Here is a 24,605-nt window from a genome sequence, read left to right as displayed (position 1 = left end):
TAATATAATAATATCTCGAGTACTCATGCTTGCTGCAAAAATAAAATCCTAGATAAAAAAACCCCGCATATGGCAAGGAAGTAATCCGGCGGCGTGCCCGTTGTGTGCTTTCCATAGGTTTTCTGGGTGACATACTAAATACCCCCTCCGTACTCAAATAAGTGTACATTTGGACATGTTTTAAGTCAAACTTTATTAACTTTAACCAACTCCCTAGAAAAAAGTAGCAGCATTTATGACACTAAATTAGTATCGTTAGATTCATCTTGACGTGTAGTTCAATAATATAATAATTTGATGTCACATATGTTGCTATTTTTGTGTAAAAATTTGGTTAAATTTAAAAATGCTTGACTTCCAAAAAAGGAAACGTACACTTGTTTGCGGACGGAGGGAGTAGAACACAACGGATTGATGTATGGGTGTGTTGCCCATATCATTTTTTTTGTTTACATGGTCGGGGTTGACAAATGTTGGCCAGCTAGCCGTCTGTTGATCATTTCGGTTGCATAGCTAAAAATACTAGTTCATTTGCAGGTTAAATGGACACCGCGAAGCGAAAAAATTTATTGTATCTGACGATCCGGGGCATTCTCGTGTGACTTGGAATGTTGGGGCCGGGCCCATGGCTTCATTCACACGAGCTAGATCACGCATAATTGTGGATGATGATATAAACAGTTATTGTACCGGTTATTACGAACACGTGATAAAAGTGGATCTGAAGCCTACACCAACGGCAGAGGAAGCCCAAGGAACAGGCATCACGAGCATCAAGTACCAGGTGACCCTTGCTGCGGCAAAGGAGCTCGGCCTGCTCGACCAAGAATACAACAGGCTCAAGGAAGAGCACGACCAACTACAGTACTACACCTACGGGTGCGATGATGCCATGGGAGACTTGGATCGTGCCACCAGAGCATTGGAGAGATTCATGCAGTACGATATAGCTCCTTTAGTCGGCAGGAAGTTGTCAAACAAGGTGTACTTGTTAGTGGTTGATAACCTCCAGTGGCCTATTGAGCTTGGGAGTTTAGTACGTGATTGTAGGCTTCCTCCACCCTCGTGGACATATTCTAAATGGTTCATCTCACCCACTTCCCAGGATGCCTACAATGCGAGCAAGTCGGAAGACGATGGAGTCTGCGAATCCATGTACAGAGATGTACAAGTTGTGTTTCTTACCATCACTGCACTGAGCCAGTCAGCTGAGCACATACGACTCAACATGATTAGTCAAGAAAGCATAGAGTACTGGCATGTCATAGCCCTCAATTGCTTCCACTACGCCATGGCGATCTTTGCCAAACATTCTCAAGTGGCGGCTGTTACCTCGGATGAGCTCATCCACCAGTGGGCCACCCTCCTGCCACGTATGATAGACAGCAACAGCATCAGCAGCAAGTGTTCCTATATGCATCAAGTTGGAAGGGTCATCCTTGAAGCATTTCAGAAATACTCTTTGTTGGAGCTACCTTTTTCTCCTGCTTCTGAAGCTCGTGAAACCACCAATACTGCTGCACAGTTCTTAGCATGCCGTGGCCTCATTGCAGAAGGCATCGCAATAGATGAAGTATCTGATAACAAGAAGAAATGGATCTCCTTTTCTGGTGACGATGGATGTCATGTAAGCAGGGAATGGTTGTTGAGCAAGGAGGAAGAAAATATTGGAACCACTGCGCTTATTCTAAGAGGATGCTCGCAACAATCACTCATACTTTCCAAACTGAACCATTTCTTGCCCAAACTCTGCTTTCTTCGTGTCCTTGATCTCTCCTACGCTCCAATAAAATCACTCCCTTCATCCATCCATTATCTCAAGAACCTTCGGTTGCTCTCACTGAGAGGCTGCCATGATCTAAAAATTCTTTCTAGTTCCTCTAGAACTAGTGTCACAGACTCAACAAAAAGTACCAGTTCACCATTGTCCACTCTATACCAGATTGAAATCCTTGATTTGAATGGAGTTCCTTTATCTCATCTGACGCAAGATGTGGCCAACCAAAAAACAAATTTGATACACCTTGACATGTCCCATTCAGAAATAACTACTTTTCCTTCCAAATTTTTCCAGGACATGTCAAATCTTGAAGACCTTATTCTTGTAAACTGCTCAAACCTTGTGGAGATACCTCCTTCCATGGCTGCGCTATCCAGCCTAACAACCCTTGAGATCACAGGCACTCAAATAAAATACTTCCCATGGAAGATATTTGAAGAAATGCAGAAGCTTCAGTTGCTTAAGCTTATTGACAACAATAACTTAATTTCACTCACAAGGCCAATCTCTAGGGTCCATGAATTCAAATTGGAAGGGCATCCTAACCTTAAATCCTTCTCACTGATTGGCTCACCTCATATTCAGCTCCTGTCTTTGCGCGGATGCAGAAAACTCAAGTCTATCGAGTTCAAGAATCTTGGTAATTTAGAGGAGCTTGATTTGTCTGGTACATCTATCGATGAGATCCCTGCAGATATCCCTAATGGTACCCATCTTAGGAGATTGCTACTATTAGGGGTTCCTTCTCTGTTGCGATTTCCCTGGAATATGCTAGAGCGACTTCCAGAGGTGTTTTACTTGGATCAGTGCAGAGAAGGAAAGGGTAATCACTCTGATCAAGGTTTACAATTGTGTGTTAGTGACCCCAGGTTCTTCTATAGCTTCAGAAAATCCTGTGTGGATTCTGTAAGAGATGGGCGATTTTTCCAATCTTTCTATGTCCGAGTTGCACCATGTAGTGCAAATAACATGGGACTACAGCATGAAGAAGGCATGGTTGATGACAAGTTGCAGGAGTTGGTGCAGAATCATTCAACATATGTGGTTGTACATAATAGTTGCTATGCAGAGGAAATTGCAATTGTGTCGCCAGTTACAGTCCCACTTCGCCGAACTGAGCGCCATGTAGAGATCACAGGGATGCAACAACCACCTAATGGTTTATACAGTCTTTTGGATGTCACCAAATCAATATCAGTGACATGTGATACTTCTATTGCTTGTTTTAATTGGTACAGCAATTTTGGCGATTTGGAAGAATGTGAGCTATGCTGGTGCCATGAAATGGAGCGAGTTTTCGGTTACTATTACCGTTCATCCAGTGAAAATCTACGAAGTGTGCATGTTTGTAATCTCAAAAGTCTAGTTTGGTTCTGTGAAGTACCAAGTTTTTCCTTCAGTTCACTAGAGCACCTGCACTTGGAGTACTGCCCAAGATTGGTGGCCATGATGGCAGATACAGTAACACTACCAAGTCTCAAGACACTTGACATTCTGTTCTGCTACAACCTCAAGGAAATTTTTGCTTATCAAAGTCGCACATACCAGCTCCTCCCAAACCTCCAAAGGGTACGTCTCCAGGAGCTTCCACTGCTTCAGCAATTTAACGACAAGGACACCACCATAATAACAGCACCCATGTGGAAGGAGCTCCACGTCCGTGGGTGCTGGAGCCTCCGATGCCTCCCGCACCTACATGATCAGCTGAAGACGGTGAAGGTGAATGGGGAGAGGATCTGGTGGAGCAAGCTCCGATGGGGCTCTCTCTCGCACCGCGACAACTACAAGCCCAAGCTTCCCCCGGAGTTTGCCTCCTTCGACGAGCGCGCTGGGGTGACCGGCTACCTCAGATGAATCAACCCAGAATCATCCACACATATATTCATCCATCAATTGGTATGTTGATTCTACTAGGTGTATACCGTTCAGCACGAGTTCCTAAACACCTGCCTTGTTAACGGTGTTCACCATACAGATGCCCATATTCTACTCGTGTATACCGTTCAGCACGAGTCCGTAAACACCTGCCTTGTTAACAATGTTCACCATACATATACCCATATTCAGTTACAAAAATATACATCCATTGCCTCCACCCTTGTGGCATACATCCACAAGGTACATGTCAACTACTTACGTACCCCTTGTGTCCATCCAGAGTATCTAACCCCCTCCTCGACAATGTGACATGTGTTCCCAAATAAAAGGGCTAGTATCCCTGGTTTCTGTCAACCAACTGACCACTTCTTTTCCAGTGAAATCCGGTTTATTTTTCCTAGTTCCCAAACGTACATCTTATTGAAGTGTGTGTTATTCTGCTTGCTGATGTATGTGTGTCGGTGTGTCACTTGAGTTGTAATAAGCTACACAGTGTTGATATTGGCGTGAGATATGTTTAATTATTAATTGTGGTTTGAAATGCTAAGTGACCTGAGTATTTGATTCAGACTATTTGTTTGACTTTGTAGTGTTGTACCAGCATTTATTTGTCAATATATATCCCTTATACCATGTGATGGAAGTCATGAGGGAATTTTAATCTGACTTTGCGCCCTCTTTATATAGACCAAGGGACCAGGTCCTGTGTGTAATTTGTGAGATGAAGAGAGACAAGCTGCGAATGAGGCAATGTTTTCTTTCCGAAGCTGCTTGCAAATTGGGCCCGAACGGTGGATGTGACCACATCGACCAAAGGCGACCACCATGCGCTGCAGAACCACCATGACATGCCCACCATGCCGCTGACACAAGTTGCACTGCTGCCTCGGCCGACAGCTCCCACGACGAGGGCCTGTGCGCCGCGAGAGGTCCCGCCTCAATCGTCGGCAGCACAGGCTTTGCTGGCTGCGTCCTCTGACTGAGATGGGGAATCGAAGGAGGGAGGAGGAGACGTGCCTTCCTTGCCCGCGCGCGCCGGAGAACGGGCGGGGAACGCGCGGGGTAGCGGGATATGCCTCCCTAACCATGTCTGCTCTTGTCATGTCCGATATGCCTGAGTTCAGTCTTGCAAGTTTCTCTCACGCATATTGTTAAGAACCAGGTGAGACTGATTGGATATTGCATCCAGACAGGGATGTGGAAGCATTCCAGATGAGCCACAGCAGGAGACTCCTAAGCAAAATTTTCTGGTTTGCAAATAAAAATTATTTTCCAGCCATGTTCTTTGGCTTGTTCAATTTTCAGACTATAGGTTGCTTGGAACGCCGTGGTACCAGATGGCAGACTATACCAAGCTGAAGGCATGATCACCCTAATAAATTGTGCACTTCCACATAAAGGCAATGCTAGTTTGTGCTTTTATTTCAGTTCACTTATTAGCAATGCACAAGATTAAAGGACAAGCATGTTGCTTTTGCTTTTCCTTGTCTGTGACAATAAATTGTGCTATGTAAAAGATTGTGTATAAGATCAACACACAAGATTTGAGACATCATTTTATCTCTTGTAATCCTCTCCCCTTTCCCCCATTTACTTCAAAACTGCCACAAAAGCCAATGTTGCACCAAATATGTACATGTTTAGGAATGCGCAAACATACAGCTATAAGATCACTACGGACGAGAGTATCATCAACCACCGCGATTACCTAGCGGTACATGAGTGCAAAGTTGAAAAAGTAGACCCAGAACAATGGAATCACAGAGCTGAATTTATCCAGTAGGCAAAAAAAACAAAAAACACTAGGGAAAATTCAAGTTCAGATAATGTCTTTTTGGCATGGATGCACATGGCAAGTTATCCCTTTCTTCTTTATTCATTCATGATTCGTTTCCTTCCTTTAGCTTTAATCTAAGAGCAAAGTGTATTCTTTGCTTGTTGCTGTAACCAAGCATCCCATCATTGGTCTGATTGACATTTCCTTTTTCTTATATATGTGTGCCATTTATTTCTCATGCGACCGGTTTTGTTTTTCAATATGTCTTCAGTTGTATTGTAGCTAGTAGAGTCACTTCAGTTCGAACTTCCATTGCTATTTTCACTCACTTCCGTGCTTTCATATCTAGTCTACGACCAAACCTTTTTTAGTCATCAGCGAGGAAAAACAAAAACACACTGCTGTTTTCCGCTCTTGATTCTCATTCTTTCACATATTAAAAATAATCTTTGTTTCTAGTGGTCAGTAAAAAAAGGAACCCAAAAATATTTGCATTATCCATTTTTAAGTTGTAAGCCCATTTCTATGCATCGTTACAAAAAGAATACAAAACAAATCACCGATGTTCTCCTTCTGTCACACATCCACAATACTCTTCGTTTTTAATGATCGATACAGAAGAAAAATGATTGCATGTTCCAGTTCCAGGTTGCCATCGCTCTTCCTCAGCAAGAGTACAACCCTTTTTTCCAGCGACTGATTAATTTTATTTCTTTTTTACTTTTTTTTGGATCTACAGCTACTGTAGCTCTGAATTTCAAAACATAGGCAAAAAAAAATCACTGGCTTTGCGTGTTTGGCATTGTGTTCTTGTTACATATAGACTTAATTTCCTTTTCCTCTGACCAATACTCAAATACCAAAAAAAAAAATTGGCTTCTCACATTTGTTTTTTCCCCAAATCTTTAATTTTCTTGCTTTTCTAATTATCAGTTCCACCAAATACACACGAAGAGGTTATTCACTGCTCCCACTATTGAGATTAGTAAATCTAGTGACCAGACCGGTCATCTGTTGACATTCATATTACTCCCATACAGTGCAATATTCTACCACCAGGTGCATTTTTCTGTTATTTCTTATTTACTTACTTCTTTGCTATATAATAACAAGTAACATCAACTGCTTCTGTTACCTCAGGAATGTACAAGGAAGTTAGCGTGCAGTTATCAAGCGAAATGAAAGTGCATTAATATTTATTCGGCAGCCTTCGTTTAAGGGCTGCTGAATATTGTTCTTGTGATCTTCTAAGATCCTGCATGTGCCAAGTTATTCCCTGTTCCTTTTGTTCAAAGCTTCTCAGAAGGCCAGAGCTGATCATCTGAGAGGTAACGATATACATTGATGCACAAGTGTGTGCTTTAGATTATTTCCACTTGATTGATCGAGCAACGGTCTCGATGTCTTCAGCATTGCTTGAAAAAATATAGGTCTTCGTTTATCTAAAAGTTAAAAAAATACTAATATTAGTAAAGATCTACATGTTGCTAAATAGAAATATAATAACATTTACTTTCAATTTGCTATCATTGTGTGAGAGCAAATGGTTCATACCTGCCCTTATCTGAACTGTTTGTGCCAGATCTAGCATGTGGTGTAGCCAAAAGTGAATATGCTGATGTCACCGGTTGACATTTAAATATCGGGAAAATGTATCAGTAGAAATGTCCTAAAAAATATATCTAAATAAATATAGACGACAAAATAGGATATCTCTGAGAAAGGGTTTAATCAACAACAAAAGTTACAACAGCGATGGACACTCGTGCTCCAAACTGAAATGTTTTCCCATCATGCTTGCTCTTTGCGGCTCACTCCAAGCAAAAGGAACACCTCACCCAGAAATATCAAGAGGTCGCCCTTGTCCTTCCTTTAGCCTCCCGGAACTGCAGCGACCGCCAGGGAACTGATGTGCAGTAACCCACTAGTACTGCTCAATGTTCAAGAACAGTGTGCGGTTTCTCAGTTTTCACTAGTATTTTTTTCTCATTTTTTCTTAGTATAGTATGTCTTACACGTGAACAGTATTTTCTTATCTTGAGAAGGTTCTTTGTTTAACAAGTGCTAGATTTCTATTAGTCCTATCCAGTTTAACGCCCATTAATTTTTTTGTTTCCCTGCTTATGGTAATGATCATGTGGTCCTTGTCACTAACCGATTCACGTCACGTTCTTCCAGGTTGGGAAAATTAGGAAGTTTGGTACATCATGGAATCATCTTCGAGGGAAAGATGGCATGATGATGTGCGGGAAAAATGGCGTGAAGATCTAAGAGGTAGAGACTTTTGGTATTGTTCGATCTTAACTTTTTTATTTTACATTCATGTCTTAAGTTACAAAGTGCATTTGTATTGGCTATCAATGTATGTTTTTTCTCACAAACAACGTTGTTAGCTAAACGTCAAACCCCCTACCATGGTTTTCAAGGCCTCGCCTAAGGGTCGTCTAAGCGTCTGACGCCCCGAGATGGGAAGGCGTCGCCGTCGCTTTAGGCAATCACGTAAGGAGTCCAGATGATGAGGACATCCCTACTACTACACTACTACCTCCGTCATTGCAAGATGAAGACGATGTTGCTGTGAAGCTTAAGTCCAATGAAGTCAGGATTGGACCTATTACAAGGGCTCGTACGAAGCTACTCAAGCAACAGGTGAACTTGTTCCTAAGTGATACTTTGATCGATGAGAACTTTATACTGCCTAAGTCCTATTACTTATGTATGATCAGGTATGAAGAAGGAGCAAGCATCGCACGAGGAGGAGAGGAGCAGCTGGACGTGAAGCTGGACATGAAGACATCCCATGGATGCGCGAGGGAGGAGCGGGAGGCATGCGCGAGGGAAGAAGACGAAGTCCAGGCCGGCGCCAGGCCCGGTCTGACCGGCCGCCACGCCGGCGCACCCGGTCCCAGTCCCGGTCTGACCGGCCGCCACGCTGACGCACCCGGTCCCAGGCCCGGTCCAACCGGGCGCTACGCCGGGTCAGCCCGGCGCCGACCGGATCCTCAACCGGTGCACACCGGGCCACTTCCAGGGTTCCTGGACCCTTAACTCGGTCACCACGCTGTGCCAGGCCCGGTTGAAACCGGCCTGCCCGGTCCCAGACCCGGTCGACCGTGCCCCTGACCAGCCGACTCCGAGTCTGTCTCGACCAGATCCGATCTGGGTCGGTTTTCTATGTATCTTTTCGACCACTGGTCGTCCTGAACCCCTATATAAATGCCCAGGACGCCCCCAAATTAGGTTTAGACCACGTTTAAGATAAACCCTAGTTCATAGTTGATTGCTTTGCAACTCTATCGAATTTATACACCATATTGCATCGATTTGGTGTTTACCCCTGAAAGTCTTGTGTGATCTGCTGTCCTATTGGGAATTAGACGGTTGCAACTTACCGCTTCGTGGTCGGCGGCTACGTGCGCAAGTGTGTGGAGTTGCGAATATCTTGCAGGGTTGAGAGCTGTTGCATTGGCGACAGGGACCAATCGAGAGACTTCGTTGCGTCATACAAGTTATCATCCACTTCATCATCGTGTTATCTCCGCTGTGTTCATCCCGTGATCATCATCACCACCGTTGCTTACTGAGAAGATCGGGCCACCCCATATCAGATTCCTTGTTTGAGGCGTCCAAATTCCCTGTTTGAGGCGTCCAAATCGTCGACTAGGCGAGGTAGGCGTCACCTTCAGCGATTTTGGATGCACTTGCAAGCTCGGGCGGGAAGCACAAACATCGAGGAGGAACCATGGCGGGAAAGGAAAATTGTGGAGGGAATCTGGAGCCAAAGAGAGGGAAAACAGAGGGGAGAGAGAGGGAATAGACCAGTACCAAATAGAAAGAATTGAGAGAGAGAGGAGCTCTGTCCTCTCAGGCGGCTAGCTCCTCCTCCGCCGTCATCGCCCAGCTTCCTTCGCCGGCCATCCCTTCTCCGGGCCAAGCTTCTGGGCTTCTCCTTGTCAACACCCGGATTTTTAAGTCCAGATGCCTATTATGCCATACATCGCAATCCCAGGAAGATTGTTGTTGCGAGACATAACAGTTGATATCATAAGTCATCATTTATTACAACCCATAATCGTCTTACAAAAGGGGATCACATGATCCAATATTACACAAATAGTTGATCTAAGGATCAACAAACACATTACATAGCGGAAGCGTAGTAGTAGTGGACTATATAATTCCACAGGCCAACGCTTGACGTCAGAAGAACTCCTAGTTGTTGTAGACAGCCTGCTGGCCGTCGTCTTCATATTGCTGCTCCTCTTCATAATCTGGCCATTTGAATAGCCAGGGACACAGCCGTGAGTACTTCAAAGTACTCGCAAACTAATACTAGTATAAGTACTACCAATTTTTGTAAGGGGTGCTAAGCTCTAGGTATCTTTGCATAAAGCCAAATTTTATTTCATAAGCATTTATTAAAGGACTCTCCATATGCTAACTAACTCACGTGGGAACATTAGTGTCATTCCCACAACTTAGTTGTGATTCAAATCAAATTCACCGTTCAAAATCATCAACCCTTTTTAAGACAACATCTGATAATGGAACAGTATGGCCTTTCCAACCGTCCGTAACCGTGGACACGGCTATTCGAATAGGTTTACACTCTGCAGAGGTTGCACACTTGTGCCACAACATTTGATTTCATCCGTCAGAGATAACCCTGAATAATCGTAACTCAGTACGCGGATCATCAACCATAACCTTTCACTTACATATCCTAGTATAGGCACCTCTCCCCATGAGCTTGGCCTCCCAGTGAAGACCAACTGTCAACCTGGGAACTGCACAGGGCTTGTCCATACCATTCACCGCAATTCACATCATTTCTCAACAACGGAGGCAGCCTCGGCATAACCCCTATGATGTGTGTTCAGAGGGAACCCATACTAAGATGCATAAACTTCTAGTTAAGCCCTACCCATAATCAGGTACTGTGGGGGTACTCAAAAATTGGAAAGGTATCGCATCCAAACCAATATCAGTTTTATCAAAAATCACCATCTTCTCTTGGTCATATTCACCTTCAAAATTCATTCAATGGAATGAATCATCATTCCAAGGTTTCAAATTCAAAACAAGTCACATGTTCCCATCTAGAGTAGCCACTTTTATTTGTTAGCACTAGCAACTAGTCTTGATGAGTGCTACCTAACTCATAAGCTTCTTAGGCTAAGTTTGATACTCTTGTTCTACTCTATTCTTAGACCAAAGTTAACTATAAAAGTAAGCTTTAATAAATAAAGTAAAAACTTTGCAAGAATAAAACTTGGAAAGGGGTCATGAAGCGTAAAGTAATAGGTGGGGGTGCCTTGCCCCGGTAGAGCTTTGCACTTTGCAAGAATATTAGCTTGCCTTGGTTGGTGTACTGATCAAAGTGGTCTTCCTCTCCTTGGAAGTAGACCTCCTCCTCCTCTTGGTACTCCTCGGTACTAGCGTCTAGAACACGAATACGGGGTATACAATCATCATACCAAACTTAAGTACTAAACTAAGCACACACACATGAGTTACTCAATTTATGCTAGCATCACACATTGCTATTATGTGGGTGGATTTGGTTTCTTATTTAGGAAAAATAATTTCCTCCCCTACTAATTTAGGTGTTACTTTAAAGTCCTTTAGAGAAATAATTTCCTCTCATTATCTTATTAAGATTTAATTTCTTTCATGAATAATATATGACCTAGGTTGACCAAAGTCAACCTCTTCATACTTATCATTTAAGAAAAAGATTTAATTGAAGTGAAGCACCTCATACAATTTAATCCTATCATGGTAAAGATTTAATATCATCAAACAATTCATATGAGACCTACATGACCAGAGTCCCTATCTCATTTTGAAATGTTCATGACAAGATTTAAATGAGAGAGAAACTCCCATGTGATTTTTAAATAGTTTTGGACAATATCTTTGACTAGAAAGAGCCATATAGTCCTTTAATTTAACTAGGCCATGATCATTCAAAGTAAACATGGCATATTTTTGCAGAAAGAATTAGTTCAAGTGAAATGCGATTTATAGGAGTTGGAATCAACTCAAAAGCATTTTTGGTTGATTTTTAATAAATGTTTGAAGTTCAAAAAGGCCCTGCCTTGTTATTTTTAACACATTAATTCTACAAACAAGTTTGAGGTGAGACCAGTGGGGTTGGATGGAGCCTTTCATAAGCTTTCCAACAACATCAGATTCACTAAATTTGGCTGAGTGGATTTCGAATTATTCAAATTCTAGTGAGTGCCAGTATTGGATTTGAATCAAAAAGGAATTAAACGAATTTGAATTCTGGGCCTAGGCGGGAAACGGTACTGGGCTAAACAGTGAAAAGGAGATGGGCCGGCCCAGCTGCACGCTGGTGCGCTATGGGCTGCCTGACAGGCGGGACCCGCCCGTCAGTGCCTCTTAACTCGCCGAAGCGGTACGAGCGAAGGGGGCCGCACGATTAGAACAGAATCCTATGGCTGTGGCTCGTCTTCGTCGGCGACGAGCTCCGGTGAGATGCGGACTTACTGGCGGCGAGGGTGGGGGTCGGCGAGCTCTCCGGCGGTCCGGCGAGGGTTGGCGAGGTGCTGGAGGAGGTTGTCGAGGATGAGGAAGCGGCTGGTGCAGACGGCGGCTCCAGAGGTGGCTTGAATCAGCGACGGCATCTGCGGCGGCTCACGGGTCTCCGGCGTGAAATTGCTGGGCTCCGGTGAACAATGTGGACGGGCGAGGAGTGGAGGAGATCGAGTGAAGGGAGAGGAGCAGGTTTGGTGTGGTGAACTCAGGCTGGGGTGGCTCCCTTTTATAGCAGCGAGGAGAGGCCGTGGCGCTCGGGGCAGGTCGTCGATGGCGTCGACGTTCCAGGGCGGCGAAGGGGCAAGTGATGGGCGCGGCGTGTTCCTGGTGTCACGGTGAGCACGACGCGCATCCAGGAGAGGCCAGGGGTGGAGTGGTCGCGTCGTCATCGTCATCGGGTACCAGGGTACAGCGGCGGATGGTCGCCGTCCGTGTCATCGTCTACAGGGCTGGCGCGTCCAAGTGGGCTTGTCTATGGCGTTTCTGGTGACGTCGTGGAGCTGGCGGTGCAGAGAGCAAGGGCAGAGTTGACGCGAGCTGGTGGCGCGACGACGTGGCCGGGCACGTCTGCGACGCTCGCCGTGCGCGCTCTGTCGTGCACGGGCACGTCTGGGCGTGTATGGCCTGGTGCGTCTGGTGCACAAAATCGTCGAGGCTGGTGTCTGGCACGATCAGGGGAGTGTGGAGAGCAAGTGTGACAAGGCGGTGCATGCTGGGGAGGGCCAGAGAGAGAGATGGCATGGTGATGGCATGGTGAGCACGGGCATGGAAGGTTTTGGTCAAGATGACCAATGTCCAGTGCTTGCAGGTGCTGGAGCTGATGCTGAGAGGTGAGGTGAGGCTTCAGGGCAGCAGAGGGGGCCAGGGTTTGGACTTGGTCTCCTCAAAACTCAGCATGGGCACAATTCTCCTCTCTGCCCACCAGGTGTTTGACATAATGCCCGAAAGAAAATTATTTTTGAATTTTGAAAATCTTTTTGGTGGGTTGTAATCATATATTATTTGAAGTATATTGGTGGTGGTGGTGGTCAAAATGAAGTTGAAATGCAAAATCACATTTTGCATATGATCATGAATTTGTTTCAAAGTCTCCACTTGGCTTGCTTCTCATTTGAATTTGAGACAGAGTTTGGGGTGATGGTTTTGGGCAAAGTTGTTCTCCTCGATGGTGTCTTGGATGAGGTGCAAAGAGTTGGCCAAGTGTAGAAGTGAAATCTCAAAAACCAGGGGCTCAAAGTGGGTATCATGCTGAAATTGGCACAAGTGACCATAAACACATGTGAGCTCAAATTTGTTTCAAATTTGATTTGATTTGGATTTCTTTGATTTCAAAAGTGTTTAAAAGTGTTTAGTAACCATATCCAACCAATGGTGCAAGCCAAAGGGGGCTAGGTTAAGAATTGCAAAAATGGCATAGGCCATATGTGTGTGTTGAGTTGATTTTTATATTTTCTTTTCTCATTTCTTTTCTTTTGGATTTGGATGATCATGAGATCATGGTTAGGGTTTTTAGAGTAAGTGTAAACACATAAACAAGCATCATGGCAAAAGGCACACTCAAATAATTAATAGGGTGAGCTATATGCATAGTCCTATATGATGAGAAAAAGTTTTTGTTGGTTCTAATTTTTGGTATCTTTGGAAACTCTCTCTTTATCTCTTCATTCAAAAGTTGGGATGTCACAAACCCTTCCCCCTTACAAAAGATCTCGTCCCGAGATCTAAATAAAATTAGGTACTAAAGAGATCTGGGTATTCCTTCTTCATGTCCTCTTCGCGCTCCCAAGTGGCTTCGTCTTCAGTGTGATTGCTCCACTGAATCTTCAGGAACTTGATACTCCTGGTGCGGGTGGTCCTGAAAGCTTCTTCAAGTATGCGGATAGGCACTTCACGGTAGGTCAGGTCCTTGTTGATATCAATAGCTCTGTGGTCGATGTTCTTGAACACTTCGGTCTTCTCCGGCACTTCTAGGCACTTCCGAAGTAGTGAGATGTGAAACACATTGTGCACCGCGGACATTTCTTCCGGTAGTTCTAGTTGATATGAAACTTCTCCTCGGCGACTCAGAACTTTGAAGGGTCCGACATATCTGGGGGCGAGCTTTCCTCTGAGTTGAAATCTCTGCATTCCTTTGAGGGGTGAGACCTTGAGATACACAAAATCTCCGATTTCGAATGTCATCTCTCGGCGTCTCTTGTCGGCGTAGCTCTTCTGTCTTGACTGGGCGGTCTTGAGGTATTCACGGATCTTGTGCACCTTCTCTTCGGCTTCTCGGAGAACATCTGGGCCGAAGACTTGGCTATCTCCGACTTCCGACCAGTTCAAAGGGGTACGACACTTTCTTCCGTACAGGGCTTCAAAGGGGGCCATCTGTAAGCTGGCTTGATAACTGTTGTTGTAGGAGAATTCTGCATAAGGCAGGCAGTCTTCCCATTTGGATCCATACTCTAGCACACAGGCTCTCAACATATCTTCAAGTATCTGGTTGACTCTCTCGGTCTGTCCGTCAGTCTGCGGATGATAAGCGGTGCTGAAATTCAGACGGGTTCCTAGTCCTTCATGCACTTTTTGCCAGAATCTTGAGGTGAATTGGGATCCTCTATCTGACACAATTGACTTTGGGGTTCCATGCAGGGCGACGATTCTGGAGATATATAACTCAGCTAACTTGGGGCCTTGATAGGTGGTCTTGACAGGGATAAAATGGGCTACCTTAGTCAATCTATCGACTACTACCCAAATGGAATCATTTCCTTTGCTTGATTTGGGCAAACCAGTGATAAAGTCCATTCCTACTGAATCCCACTTCCATTCTGGAATCTGCAGTGGTTGCAGCAATCCTGCGGGTCGTTGGTGTTCTGCCTTGACTCTCTGACAGATATCACACTTGGCGATGTAGCTTCCAATCTCTCGCTTCATTCCATGCCACCAGAATTGTTCTTTCAAATCTTGATACATCTTGGTTCCACCGGGATGAATGGAATATAGGGTGTCGTGAGCTTCCTTCAGAATGACTTGCTTCAACTCTGAATCTGAGGGTACACACAGGCGTCCGTTGTACCAAAGAACTCCTTCTTCATCAATGGTGAATCCCGGTGCTTTTCCTGCAGCTATCTGACTCTTGATTCCGTCAATGCTGGTGTTTCCCTTCTGGGCTTCCTTTATCTGACTCATCAAGGTGGGTTGGAGCTCAATGCTGGCTAAGAATCCTTCGCTCACTAGCTCTAGTCTGAACTGTTCAAACTCTTGATACAGGCTGGGTTGTTCTATTGCGATCATGGAGTTCAACTGACACGGCAGTCTACTTAGGGCGTCCGCTACCACATTGGCCTTGCCGGGGTGGTAGTGAATTTCCATGTCGTAATCCTTGATTAATTCTATCCATCTGCGCTGTCTCATATTCAGCTCCTTCTGGGTGAAAATATACTTCAAGCTCTTGTGATCTGAATATATCTCGCATCGATTTCCCATGAGGTAGTGACGCCAAACTTTCAGGGCTAAGACTACGGCTGCTAACTCCAAGTCATGAGTTGGGTAGTGCTGCTCATGTTGCTTCAGTTGCCTTGATAGATATGATATCACCTTGCCTTCTTGCATCAACACACATCCAAGACCAATCTTGGATGCATCACAATAGACGTCGAATGGCTTAGTGATATCGGGCATGATCAGGATTGGGGCTGTGGTCAATCTTCTCTTGAGCTGCTGAAAACTCTCTTCACATTTATCAGTCCATTCAAACTTCTTATCCTTCTTCAACAGTTGGGTCATTGGTCTAGCTATGCTTGAAAAGCCTTCCACAAATATGCGGTAATATCCCGCTAATCCAAGAAAAGACGGACCTCGGTCTGGGTGGTTGGGGCTTGCCATTCGGTAACGGTCTTGATCTTAGCGGGATCTACGGCAATACCTCCGGCAGACAAGATATGTCCCAGGAATCCTACTTCCTTCAGCCAAAACTCACATTTGCTAAACTTGGCATACAACTGATGCTGTCTAAGGGTTTCTAGGATAATCTCCAAATGCTGCTCATGTTCTTCTTCGGATTTGGAGTAGATAAGGATGTCGTCGATGAAGACAACGACAAACTTATCCAAAAAGTCCATAAAGATCTTATTCATGAGATTCATGAAATAAGCAGGGGCATTGGTCAATCCAAATGACATGACATTGTACTCGTACAATCCATATCGGGTGGTAAAGGCAGTCTTAGGAATATCTGTGGCACGGATCTTCAGTTGGTGATAACCAGTCCTAAGATCAATCTTAGAGAACACTTTGGCACCGGCCAGCTGGTCAAACAGGTCTTCTATCTTTGGCAGGGGGTACTTGTTCTTGATGGTGACATCGTTAAGCTTACGGTAATCCGTACATAAACGAGTGGCACCGTCCTTCTTATCCACAAACAACACTCGGGGATCTCCAGGGCGAGGCACTTGGTTGGATCAAACCTTTGGCTAGCATATCATCCAGTTGCTTCTTCAGTTCGACTAACTCTGCGGGGTTCATGCTATAGGCTCTCTGGGCTATCGGTCCGGTTCCAGGGATTAACTCAATGATAAACTCGATATCCCGGTCTGGGGGCATACTAGGTAATTCATCAGGAAACACATCAGGGTATCGACAGACGACCCTGATCTGATCCAAGGTTGGCTGGGCTATACTCTGGTTGCAGGTAAACTTTCTGGGCAGCCTTTCAGATACATGCTCTACTAATATTCCGGTGCTACTAGTCATGGTGATGGCCTTCTTGGCACAATCAATCAATCCATGATGTTTCGACATCCAATCCATACCCAGCACTACTTCCAAACCTTTTGTTCCTAGGACAATCAAATTTGCATAAAAATCTACTTCATGCATTCTGATAGGCACATCTTTGCAATTTTTTCTAGCTTTTGTAGTCGAACCAGGTATTTGGACTATCATGACATGCTTCAAACTGATTGGTTGAATTTTACTTGTGCATGCAAAGTCTTCAGTGACAAATGAATGTGATGCCCCGGAATCAAACAACACTCGTGCAGGTACTGAATTAACAGAGAACATACCCGAGCACCACGTCTGGTGCTTCCTGGGCTTCCTCGGCGTTCATGTGGTAGAGGCGACCGTTGCGGTTGTTGGGGTTGTTGGGGGTGAACTTCTTGCCGGTGGAGACACGGCGTTGCTGTTGAGCAGGTGCAGCGGCGTTGGCGGCATTCTTGGCTAACCTTTTGGGGCACTCATTGGAGTAGTGTCCCACGACTCCACACTCGTAACAAGTGATGGTGGACTTGTCCTTGGGGGTGACGGGGATGGCGTTGCTCCCAGTCCTCGGAGCGGGGTTGGTGTTGCTGTTGTTGTTGTTGGGGGCTCTTGGCGGAGCGCGGTTGAAGTTGTGGTTGTTGTTGTTGTTGTTGTGGTAGCCTCCTGGCCTGGGGTTTCCTCCACTCCGGTTCTGAAAACCCGGACGTGAAGTCTGCATCTGGGGCTTGTTGTTTCTTGGGGCAAAACCTCCGCTTGAGCTGGGGCGATACTTCTGAGGGTTGCTGGGCCCACTTTGGTGCATCATGCGGCGTTTGCGGTTCTCGTTGGCTTGGTGAAGTTTGCCTTCCATCTGGATGGCGGAATCCACCAGGGCTTCAAGGTCGGCGAAGGGGATATTGACCAAGACTGTCTGCATCTCATCATGCAGACCATTCAGGAATCTCTCCTTTCTCTTTTCTGTGGTGTCGGTTTCATCGGGGGCGTACCTTGACAGGGTGAGGAACCTGTCGCGGTATTCTACCACCGACATCCGGCCTTGCTTCAATTCACGGAATTCATCCCTCATCTTCTTTATCGGACCGGGGGCACATGGTACTTGCTGAACTTGAGCTTGAAATCTGCCCAAGTCATGAATTGTCCCGCGTTCATGGCACGGGTGCTTGTCCACCAAGCTCTTGCTGGTCCTGCTAAGTAGTGCGTGGCAAACAGCACTTTCTCATTGTCCTCAACTCCAGCTACTTCTAGATTGTTTTCCATAGTCTGGAGCCAATCATCGGCATCCAGGGGTTCTTCAGTTTTGCTGAAAACAGGGGGATTAGTGTTTTGAAAGTTCTTGAGTTTTGATCCCGGGTGATCATGGTTTCCATGGCCTTGATTGTTCTGAGCTAGCTGCTGTAGTGCAGCAAGATTGGCCTGCCTTTCGGCTCTTTCAGCTTCTCTATCAGCCATCAAAGTCTGCAGCAGTTGCATCATGGCATCTTGACTTGCGCTGCGAGTTGGAGGGGCCATCTGAACATGGAAATAGATCATGAGATGAGAGGGAAATTTCTATGGCTTATTTTGAGTTGGTTCAAAAATTTAAATCTTGAATTCTTTGGATGGTAAACACAAACACACATTCATTCATTCAAACATCACAGGTTACAAGCTAACACCTCCATGGTTTTAAGAACCATTTACTCGCGCTACGATACAAAGGACGGGATACAAACTCACACCTACTCAAGTGATCAAGTGCAACTACTCATCATCCACATCGATCGGGATAAAGTCATCTTCTCCGGCCTCCAGGAACTCGTAGTCCTCCTCCTCGGTGTTCTCATCCTCCTCGAAGTCATCATCATCACTCGAGAAGGCTTCTCCTCCCCGAAGGTCTTCACCGTCTTCTTCCATCTCATTCAGCTGGTCCTCTTGGGCCTTGACAGTGGCCTCCAAGGATGCTATCCTGGCGCGAAGGCGCGTGATGGTAGCGTTCTTCTTGGCACGCTGCAGGCGGAGGGTCTTGCGGTCCTTGGCAAGCATCTTGATTGCATCAGCATGATTTGCCAGTGCAAGGTGAGTCTGGTTGGCGTAGGCGCGGGCGTTGTCCAGATCCTGCTGAGTGTGGTACAACATGAAGTCCAGATGATCCACATGGTGCCTCAGCTTGGGGTGTAACGGCAGGTCCATGGGTTCTCCGGCGGAGTTACGCCTTGCGAGATGCGCAAAGCGTTCTTCTTGGAGGGCTGCCACGTTCTGTCCGCACAAACGGGCAAGTGCTTCCTGAAGAGCACGAGCGAGTCCGTCCAGCCAGTTGCTTTCCCTGAAAGAAAAGAGGATCCTCTCGGAGGTAGGAGGCTCCATCTTGCCCCTCGGATCAGCGGTGATAACCCACCGAAGCTCCCTCCGGGCTGGTCGTTGACCTCGACTCCGTGGAACTCGGGTGCGGGCGTCCAAGAAAGTCAGACAGGGCATTCAGGTCCTTCTCGAAGATCAGGTCACCGTCATTGCCCAGCTGGTAAAACTTGGTGTTGGTTGGCTCCATCTGTAAGCGAAATGGATGAGTAAGTTAGAGATGTGTAAGTGTATCAAAATTTTATGTAGAATTGCAAGGTGAAGCATGAATTTCCTCCTTTGATAAAAGTCTTCAGGGTAAGAGAGTGAATAAGTTTTTCGTAAATATTCCCTTCATTTGTTTTTGAAACTAAGTTTTCAGACGTCCATTCTAACTAGGGTCTCCTAAGGTCAAACAATGGCTCTGATACCAACTTGTCAACACCCGGATTTTTAAGTCCAGATGCCTATTATGCCATACATCGCAATCCCAGGAAGATTGTTGTTGCGAGACATAACAGTTGATATCATAAGTCATCATTTATTACAACCCATAATCGTCTTACAAAAGGGGATCACATGATCCAATATTACACAAATAGTTGATCTAAGGATCAACAAACACATTACATAGCGGAAGCGTAGTAGTAGTGGACTATATAATTCCACAGGCCAACGCTTGACGTCAGAAGAACTCCTAGTTGTTGTAGACAGCCTGCTGGCCGTCGTCTTCATATTGCTGCTCCTCTTCATAATCTGGCCATTTGAATAGCCAGGGACACAGCCGTGAGTACTTCAAAGTACTCGCAAACTAATACTAGTATAAGTACTACCAATTTTTGTAAGGGGTGCTAAGCTCTAGGTTTCTTTGCATCAAGCCAAATTTTATTTCATAAGCATTTATTAAAGGACTCTCCATATGCTAACTAACTCACGTGGGAACATTAGTGTCATTCCCACAACTTAGTTGTGATTCAAATCAAATTCACCGTTCAAAATCATCAACCCTTTTTAAGACAACATCTGATAATGGAACAGTATGGCCTTTCCAACCGTCCGTAACCGTGGACACGGCTATTCGAATAGGTTTACACTCTGCAGAGGTTGCACACTTGTGCCACAACATTTGATTTCATCCGTCAGAGATAACCCTGAATAATCGTAACTCAGTACGCGGATCATCAACCATAACCTTTCACTTACATATCCTAGTATAGGCACCTCTCCCCATGAGCTTGGCCTCCCAGTGAAGACCAACTGTCAACCTGGGAACTGCACAGGGCTTGGCCGTACCATTCACCGCAATTCACATCATTTCTCAACAACGGAGGCAGCCTCGGCATAACCCCTATGATGTGTGTTCAGAGGGAACCCATACTAAGATGCATAAACTTCTAGTTAAGCCCTACCCATAATCGAGTATCGTGGGGGTACTCAAAAATTGGAAAGGTATCGCGTCCAAACCAATATCAGTTTTATCAAAAATCACCATCTTCTCTTGGTCATATTCACCTTCAAAATTCATTCAATGGAATGAATCATCATTCCAAGGTTTCAAATTCAAAACAAGTCACATGTTCCCATCTAGAGTAGCCACTTTTATTTGTTAGCACTAGCAACTAGTCTTGATGAGTGCTACCTAACTCATAAGCTTCTTAGGCTAAGTTTGATACTCTTGTTCTACTCTATTCTTAGACCAAAGTTAACTATAAAAGTAAGCTTTAATAAATAAAGTAAAAACTTTGCAAGAATAAAACTTGGAAAGGGGTCATGAAGCGTAAAGTAATAGGTGGGGGTGCCTTGCCCTGGTAGAGCTTTGCACTTTGCAAGAATATTAGCTTGCCTTGGTTGGTGTACTGATCAAAGTGGTCTTCCTCTCCTTGGAAGTAGACCTCCTCCTCCTCTTGGTACTCCTCGGTACTAGCGTCTAGAACACGAATACGGGGTATACAATCATCATACCAAACTTAAGTACTAAACTAAGCACACACACATGAGTTACTCAATTTATGCTAGCATCACACATTGCTATTATGTGGGTGGATTTGGTTTCTTATTTAGGAAAAATAATTTCCTCCCCTACTAATTTAGGTGTTACTTTAAAGTCCTTTAGAGAAATAATTTCCTCTCATTATCTTATTAAGATTTAATTTCTTTCATGAATAATATATGACCTAGGTTGACCAAAGTCAACCTCTTCATACTTATCATTTAAGAAAAAGATTTAATTGAAGTGAAGCACCTCATACAATTTAATCCTATCATGGTAAAGATTTAATATCATCAAACAATTCATATGAGACCTACATGACCAGAGTCCCTATCTCATTTTGAAATGTTCATGACAAGATTTAAATGAGAGAGAAACTCCCATGTGATTTTTAAATAGTTTTGGACAATATCTTTGACTAGAAAGAGCCATATAGTCCTTTAATTTAACTAGGCCATGATCATTCAAAGTAAACATGGCATATTTTTGCAGAAAGAATTAGTTCAAGTGAAATGCGATTTATAGGAGTTGGAATCAACTCAAAAGCATTTTTGGTTGATTTTTAATAAACGTTTGAAGTTCAAAAAGGCCCTGCCTTGTTATTTTTAACAAATTAATTCTACAAACAAGTTTGAGGTGAGAACAGTGGGGTTGGATGGAGCCTTTCATAAGCTTTCCAACAACATCAGATTCACTAAATTTGGCTGAGTGGATTTCGAATTATTCAAATTCTAGTGAGTGCCAGTATTGGATTTGAATCAAAAAGGAATTAAACGAATTTGAATTCTGGGCCTAGGCGGGAAACGGTACTGGGCTAAACAGTGAAAAGGAGATGGGCCGGCCCAGCTGCACGCTGGTGCGCTGTGGGCTGCCTGACAGGCGGGACCCGCCCGTCAGTGCCTCTTAGCTCGCCGAAGCGGTACGAGCGAAGGGGGCCGCACGATTAGAACAGAATCCTACGGCTGTGGCTCGTCTTCGTCGGCGACGAGCTCCGGTGAGATGCGGACTTACTGGCGGCGAGGGTGGGGGTCGGCGAGCTCTCCGGCGGTCCGGCGAGGGTTGGCGAGGTGCCGGAGGAGGTTGTCGAGGATGAGGAAGCGGCTGGTGCGGACGGCGGCTCCAGAGGTGGCTTGAATCAGCGACGGCGTCTGCGGCGGCTCACGGGTCTCCGGCGTGAAATTGCTGGGCTCCGGTGAACAATGTGGACGGGCGAGGAGTCGAGGAGATCGAGTGAAGGGAGAGGAGCAGGTTTGGTGTGGTGAACTCAGGCTGGGGTGGCTCCCTTTTATAGCAGCGAGGAGAGGCCGTGGCGCTCGGGGCAGGTCGTCGATGGCGTCGACGTTCCAGGGCGGCGAAGGGGCAAGTGATGGGCACGGCGTGTTCCTGGTGTCACGGTGAGCACGACACGCATCCAGGAGAGGCCAGGGGTGGAGTGGTCGCGTCGTCATCGTCATCGGGTACCAGGGTACAGCGGCGGATGGTCGCCGTCCGTGTCGTCGTCTACAGGGCTGGCGCGTCCAAGTGGGCTTGTCTATGGCGTTTCTGGTGACGTCGTGGAGCTGGCGGTGCAGAGAGCAAGGGCAGAGGTGACGTGAGCTGGTGGCGCGACGACGTGGCCGGGCACGTCTGCGACGCTCGCCGTGCGCGCTCTGTCGTGCACGGGCACGTCTGGGCGTGTATGGCCTGGTGCGTCTGGTGCACAAAATCGTCGAGGCTGGTGTCTGGCACGATCAGGGGAGTGTGGAGAGCAAGTGTGACAAGGTGGTGCATGCTGGGGAGGGCCAGAGAGAGAGATGGCATGGTGATGGCATGGTGAGCACGGGCATGGAAGGTTTTGGTCAAGATGACCAATGTCCAGTGCTTGCAGGTGCTGGAGCTGATGCTGAGAGGTGAGGTGAGGCTTCAGGGCAGCAGAGGGGGCCAGGGTTTGGACTTGGTCTCCTCAAAACTCAGCATGGGCACAATTCTCCTCTCTGCCCACCAGGTGTTTGACATAATGCCCGAAAGAAAATTATTTTTGAATTTTGCAAATCTTTTTGGTGGGTTGTAATCATATATTATTTGAAGTATATTGGTGGTGGTGGTGGTCAAAATGAAGTTGAAATGCAAAATCACATTTTGCATATGATCATGAATTTGTTTCAAAGTCTCCACTTGGCTTGCTTCTCATTTGAATTTGAGACAGAGTTTGGGGTGATGGTTTTGGGCAAAGTTGTTCTCCTCGATGGTGTCTTGGATGAGGTGCAAAGAGTTGGCCAAGTGTAGAAGTGAAATCTCAAAAACCAGGGGCTCAAAGTGGGTATCATGCTGAAATTGGCACAAGTGACCATAAACACATGTGAGCTCAAATTTGTTTCAAATTTGATTTGATTTGGATTTCTTTGATTTCAAAAGTGTTTAAAAGTGTTTAGTAACCATATCCAACCAATGGTGCAAGCCAAAGGGGGCTAGGTTAAGAATTGCAAAAATGGCATAGGCCATATGTGTGTGTTGAGTTGATTTTTATATTTTCTTTTCTCATTTCTTTTCTTTTGGATTTGGATGATCATGAGATCATGGTTAGGGTTTTTAAAGTAAGTGTAAACACATAAACAAGCATCATGGCAAAAGGCACACTCAAATAATTAATAGGGTGAGCTATATGCATAGTCCTATATGATGAGAAAAAGTTTTTGTTGGTTCTAATTTTTGGTATCTTTGGAAACTCTCTCTTTATCTCTTCATTCAAAAGTTGGGATGTCACACTCCTCCCCTGCCGCAACCATCTCCCCTCTCTCCACCATGGCCTCTTTTCCTCTCCGCCCTGACCTTCTCTGCTTGTGGTGTGCTCGTATTCATGTACAACGGCGTCCTTGCTCTTTAAGCGCCTAGGCGTTGAGGTGCCCCCTCCATCGCCTTAAAACCATCCCCCCTACTAGCACATTGATAATCACCTGACATGCAACTGGCATCCCCGCATGTATCCCGATGTAAGTGGATGTGGTAGATAAGAGGTGTAACTACACGGGTGCTCAATAACGACTTATTGAATGATCATACTCCATTTCATTTTGATTGAATCTATATCCAACATGATGCCCTATCCCCAAACACCTCTATCATAGAAGCAGGAGCGGATCCACATGATATCCTATCTTGAGTTTGCATGGCCCATAGCATAATAAGATCATTTTTGACAAAAATTCCACCGGTCTATTAATAATTGTTGAAGGCTAATTTGTAAGAAAAGATAAATTATAGGTTCACAATTTCGAGTATAGGAGTATCGTTGTGAGTGAAGTAATTCGATCGCGAGTTGATATACTTCATACTTTTTGAGATAATGGTTTTTTATACTTTTTGTTCGTAAGTTAAACAAGAAAGATTGGTTGGCGAGGTAATTAAGCTCATGGGAGTTTTCATGCACCATCGAGGCCTCCCGTGTCGCTCTTGTTGAAGTGTATAAGTAGATTGCCTAGCCCTTTCCATTAGTTCGGACTTTTGGTTGCGTTGGCTAGTGCATGAAGCTTAACATGGTATCAGAGCCCAGGGTCTCGAGTTCGAGTCCTGGCTTTCGC

The 24,605-nt window shown here is 45.3% G+C and overlaps 1 protein-coding gene and 1 pseudogene across 1 annotated transcript; both read left to right on the top strand.

The window, feature by feature from the left end:
* Positions 1 to 625: 625 nt before the first annotated feature.
* On the top strand, positions 626 to 4,116 carry LOC124650013. The gene has a single exon (XM_047189580.1). The coding sequence runs from the start codon at positions 626 to 628 to the stop codon at positions 3,632 to 3,634; it is 3,009 nt and encodes a 1,002-aa protein (XP_047045536.1). The 3' UTR covers positions 3,635 to 4,116.
* Positions 4,117 to 12,764: 8,648 nt separating this feature from the next.
* The window catches only part of LOC124646938, a 46,191-nt pseudogene continuing 34,350 nt past the window's right edge, over positions 12,765 to 24,605 (top strand).

This window comes from Lolium rigidum, chromosome 4 (genome assembly GCF_022539505.1).
Source record: "Lolium rigidum isolate FL_2022 chromosome 4, APGP_CSIRO_Lrig_0.1, whole genome shotgun sequence".
Taxonomy (NCBI): Eukaryota; Viridiplantae; Streptophyta; class Magnoliopsida; order Poales; family Poaceae; genus Lolium; species Lolium rigidum.
Note: the sequence above shows the minus strand (reverse complement) of the source record. Positions and strands in the feature narration are given on the sequence as shown.

Bases quoted from the DNA above. Each gene is read 5' to 3' on its own strand.
- LOC124650013 (XM_047189580.1), top strand. From the start codon at position 626: ATGGCTTCATTCACACGAGCTAGATCACGCATAATTGTGGATGATGAT.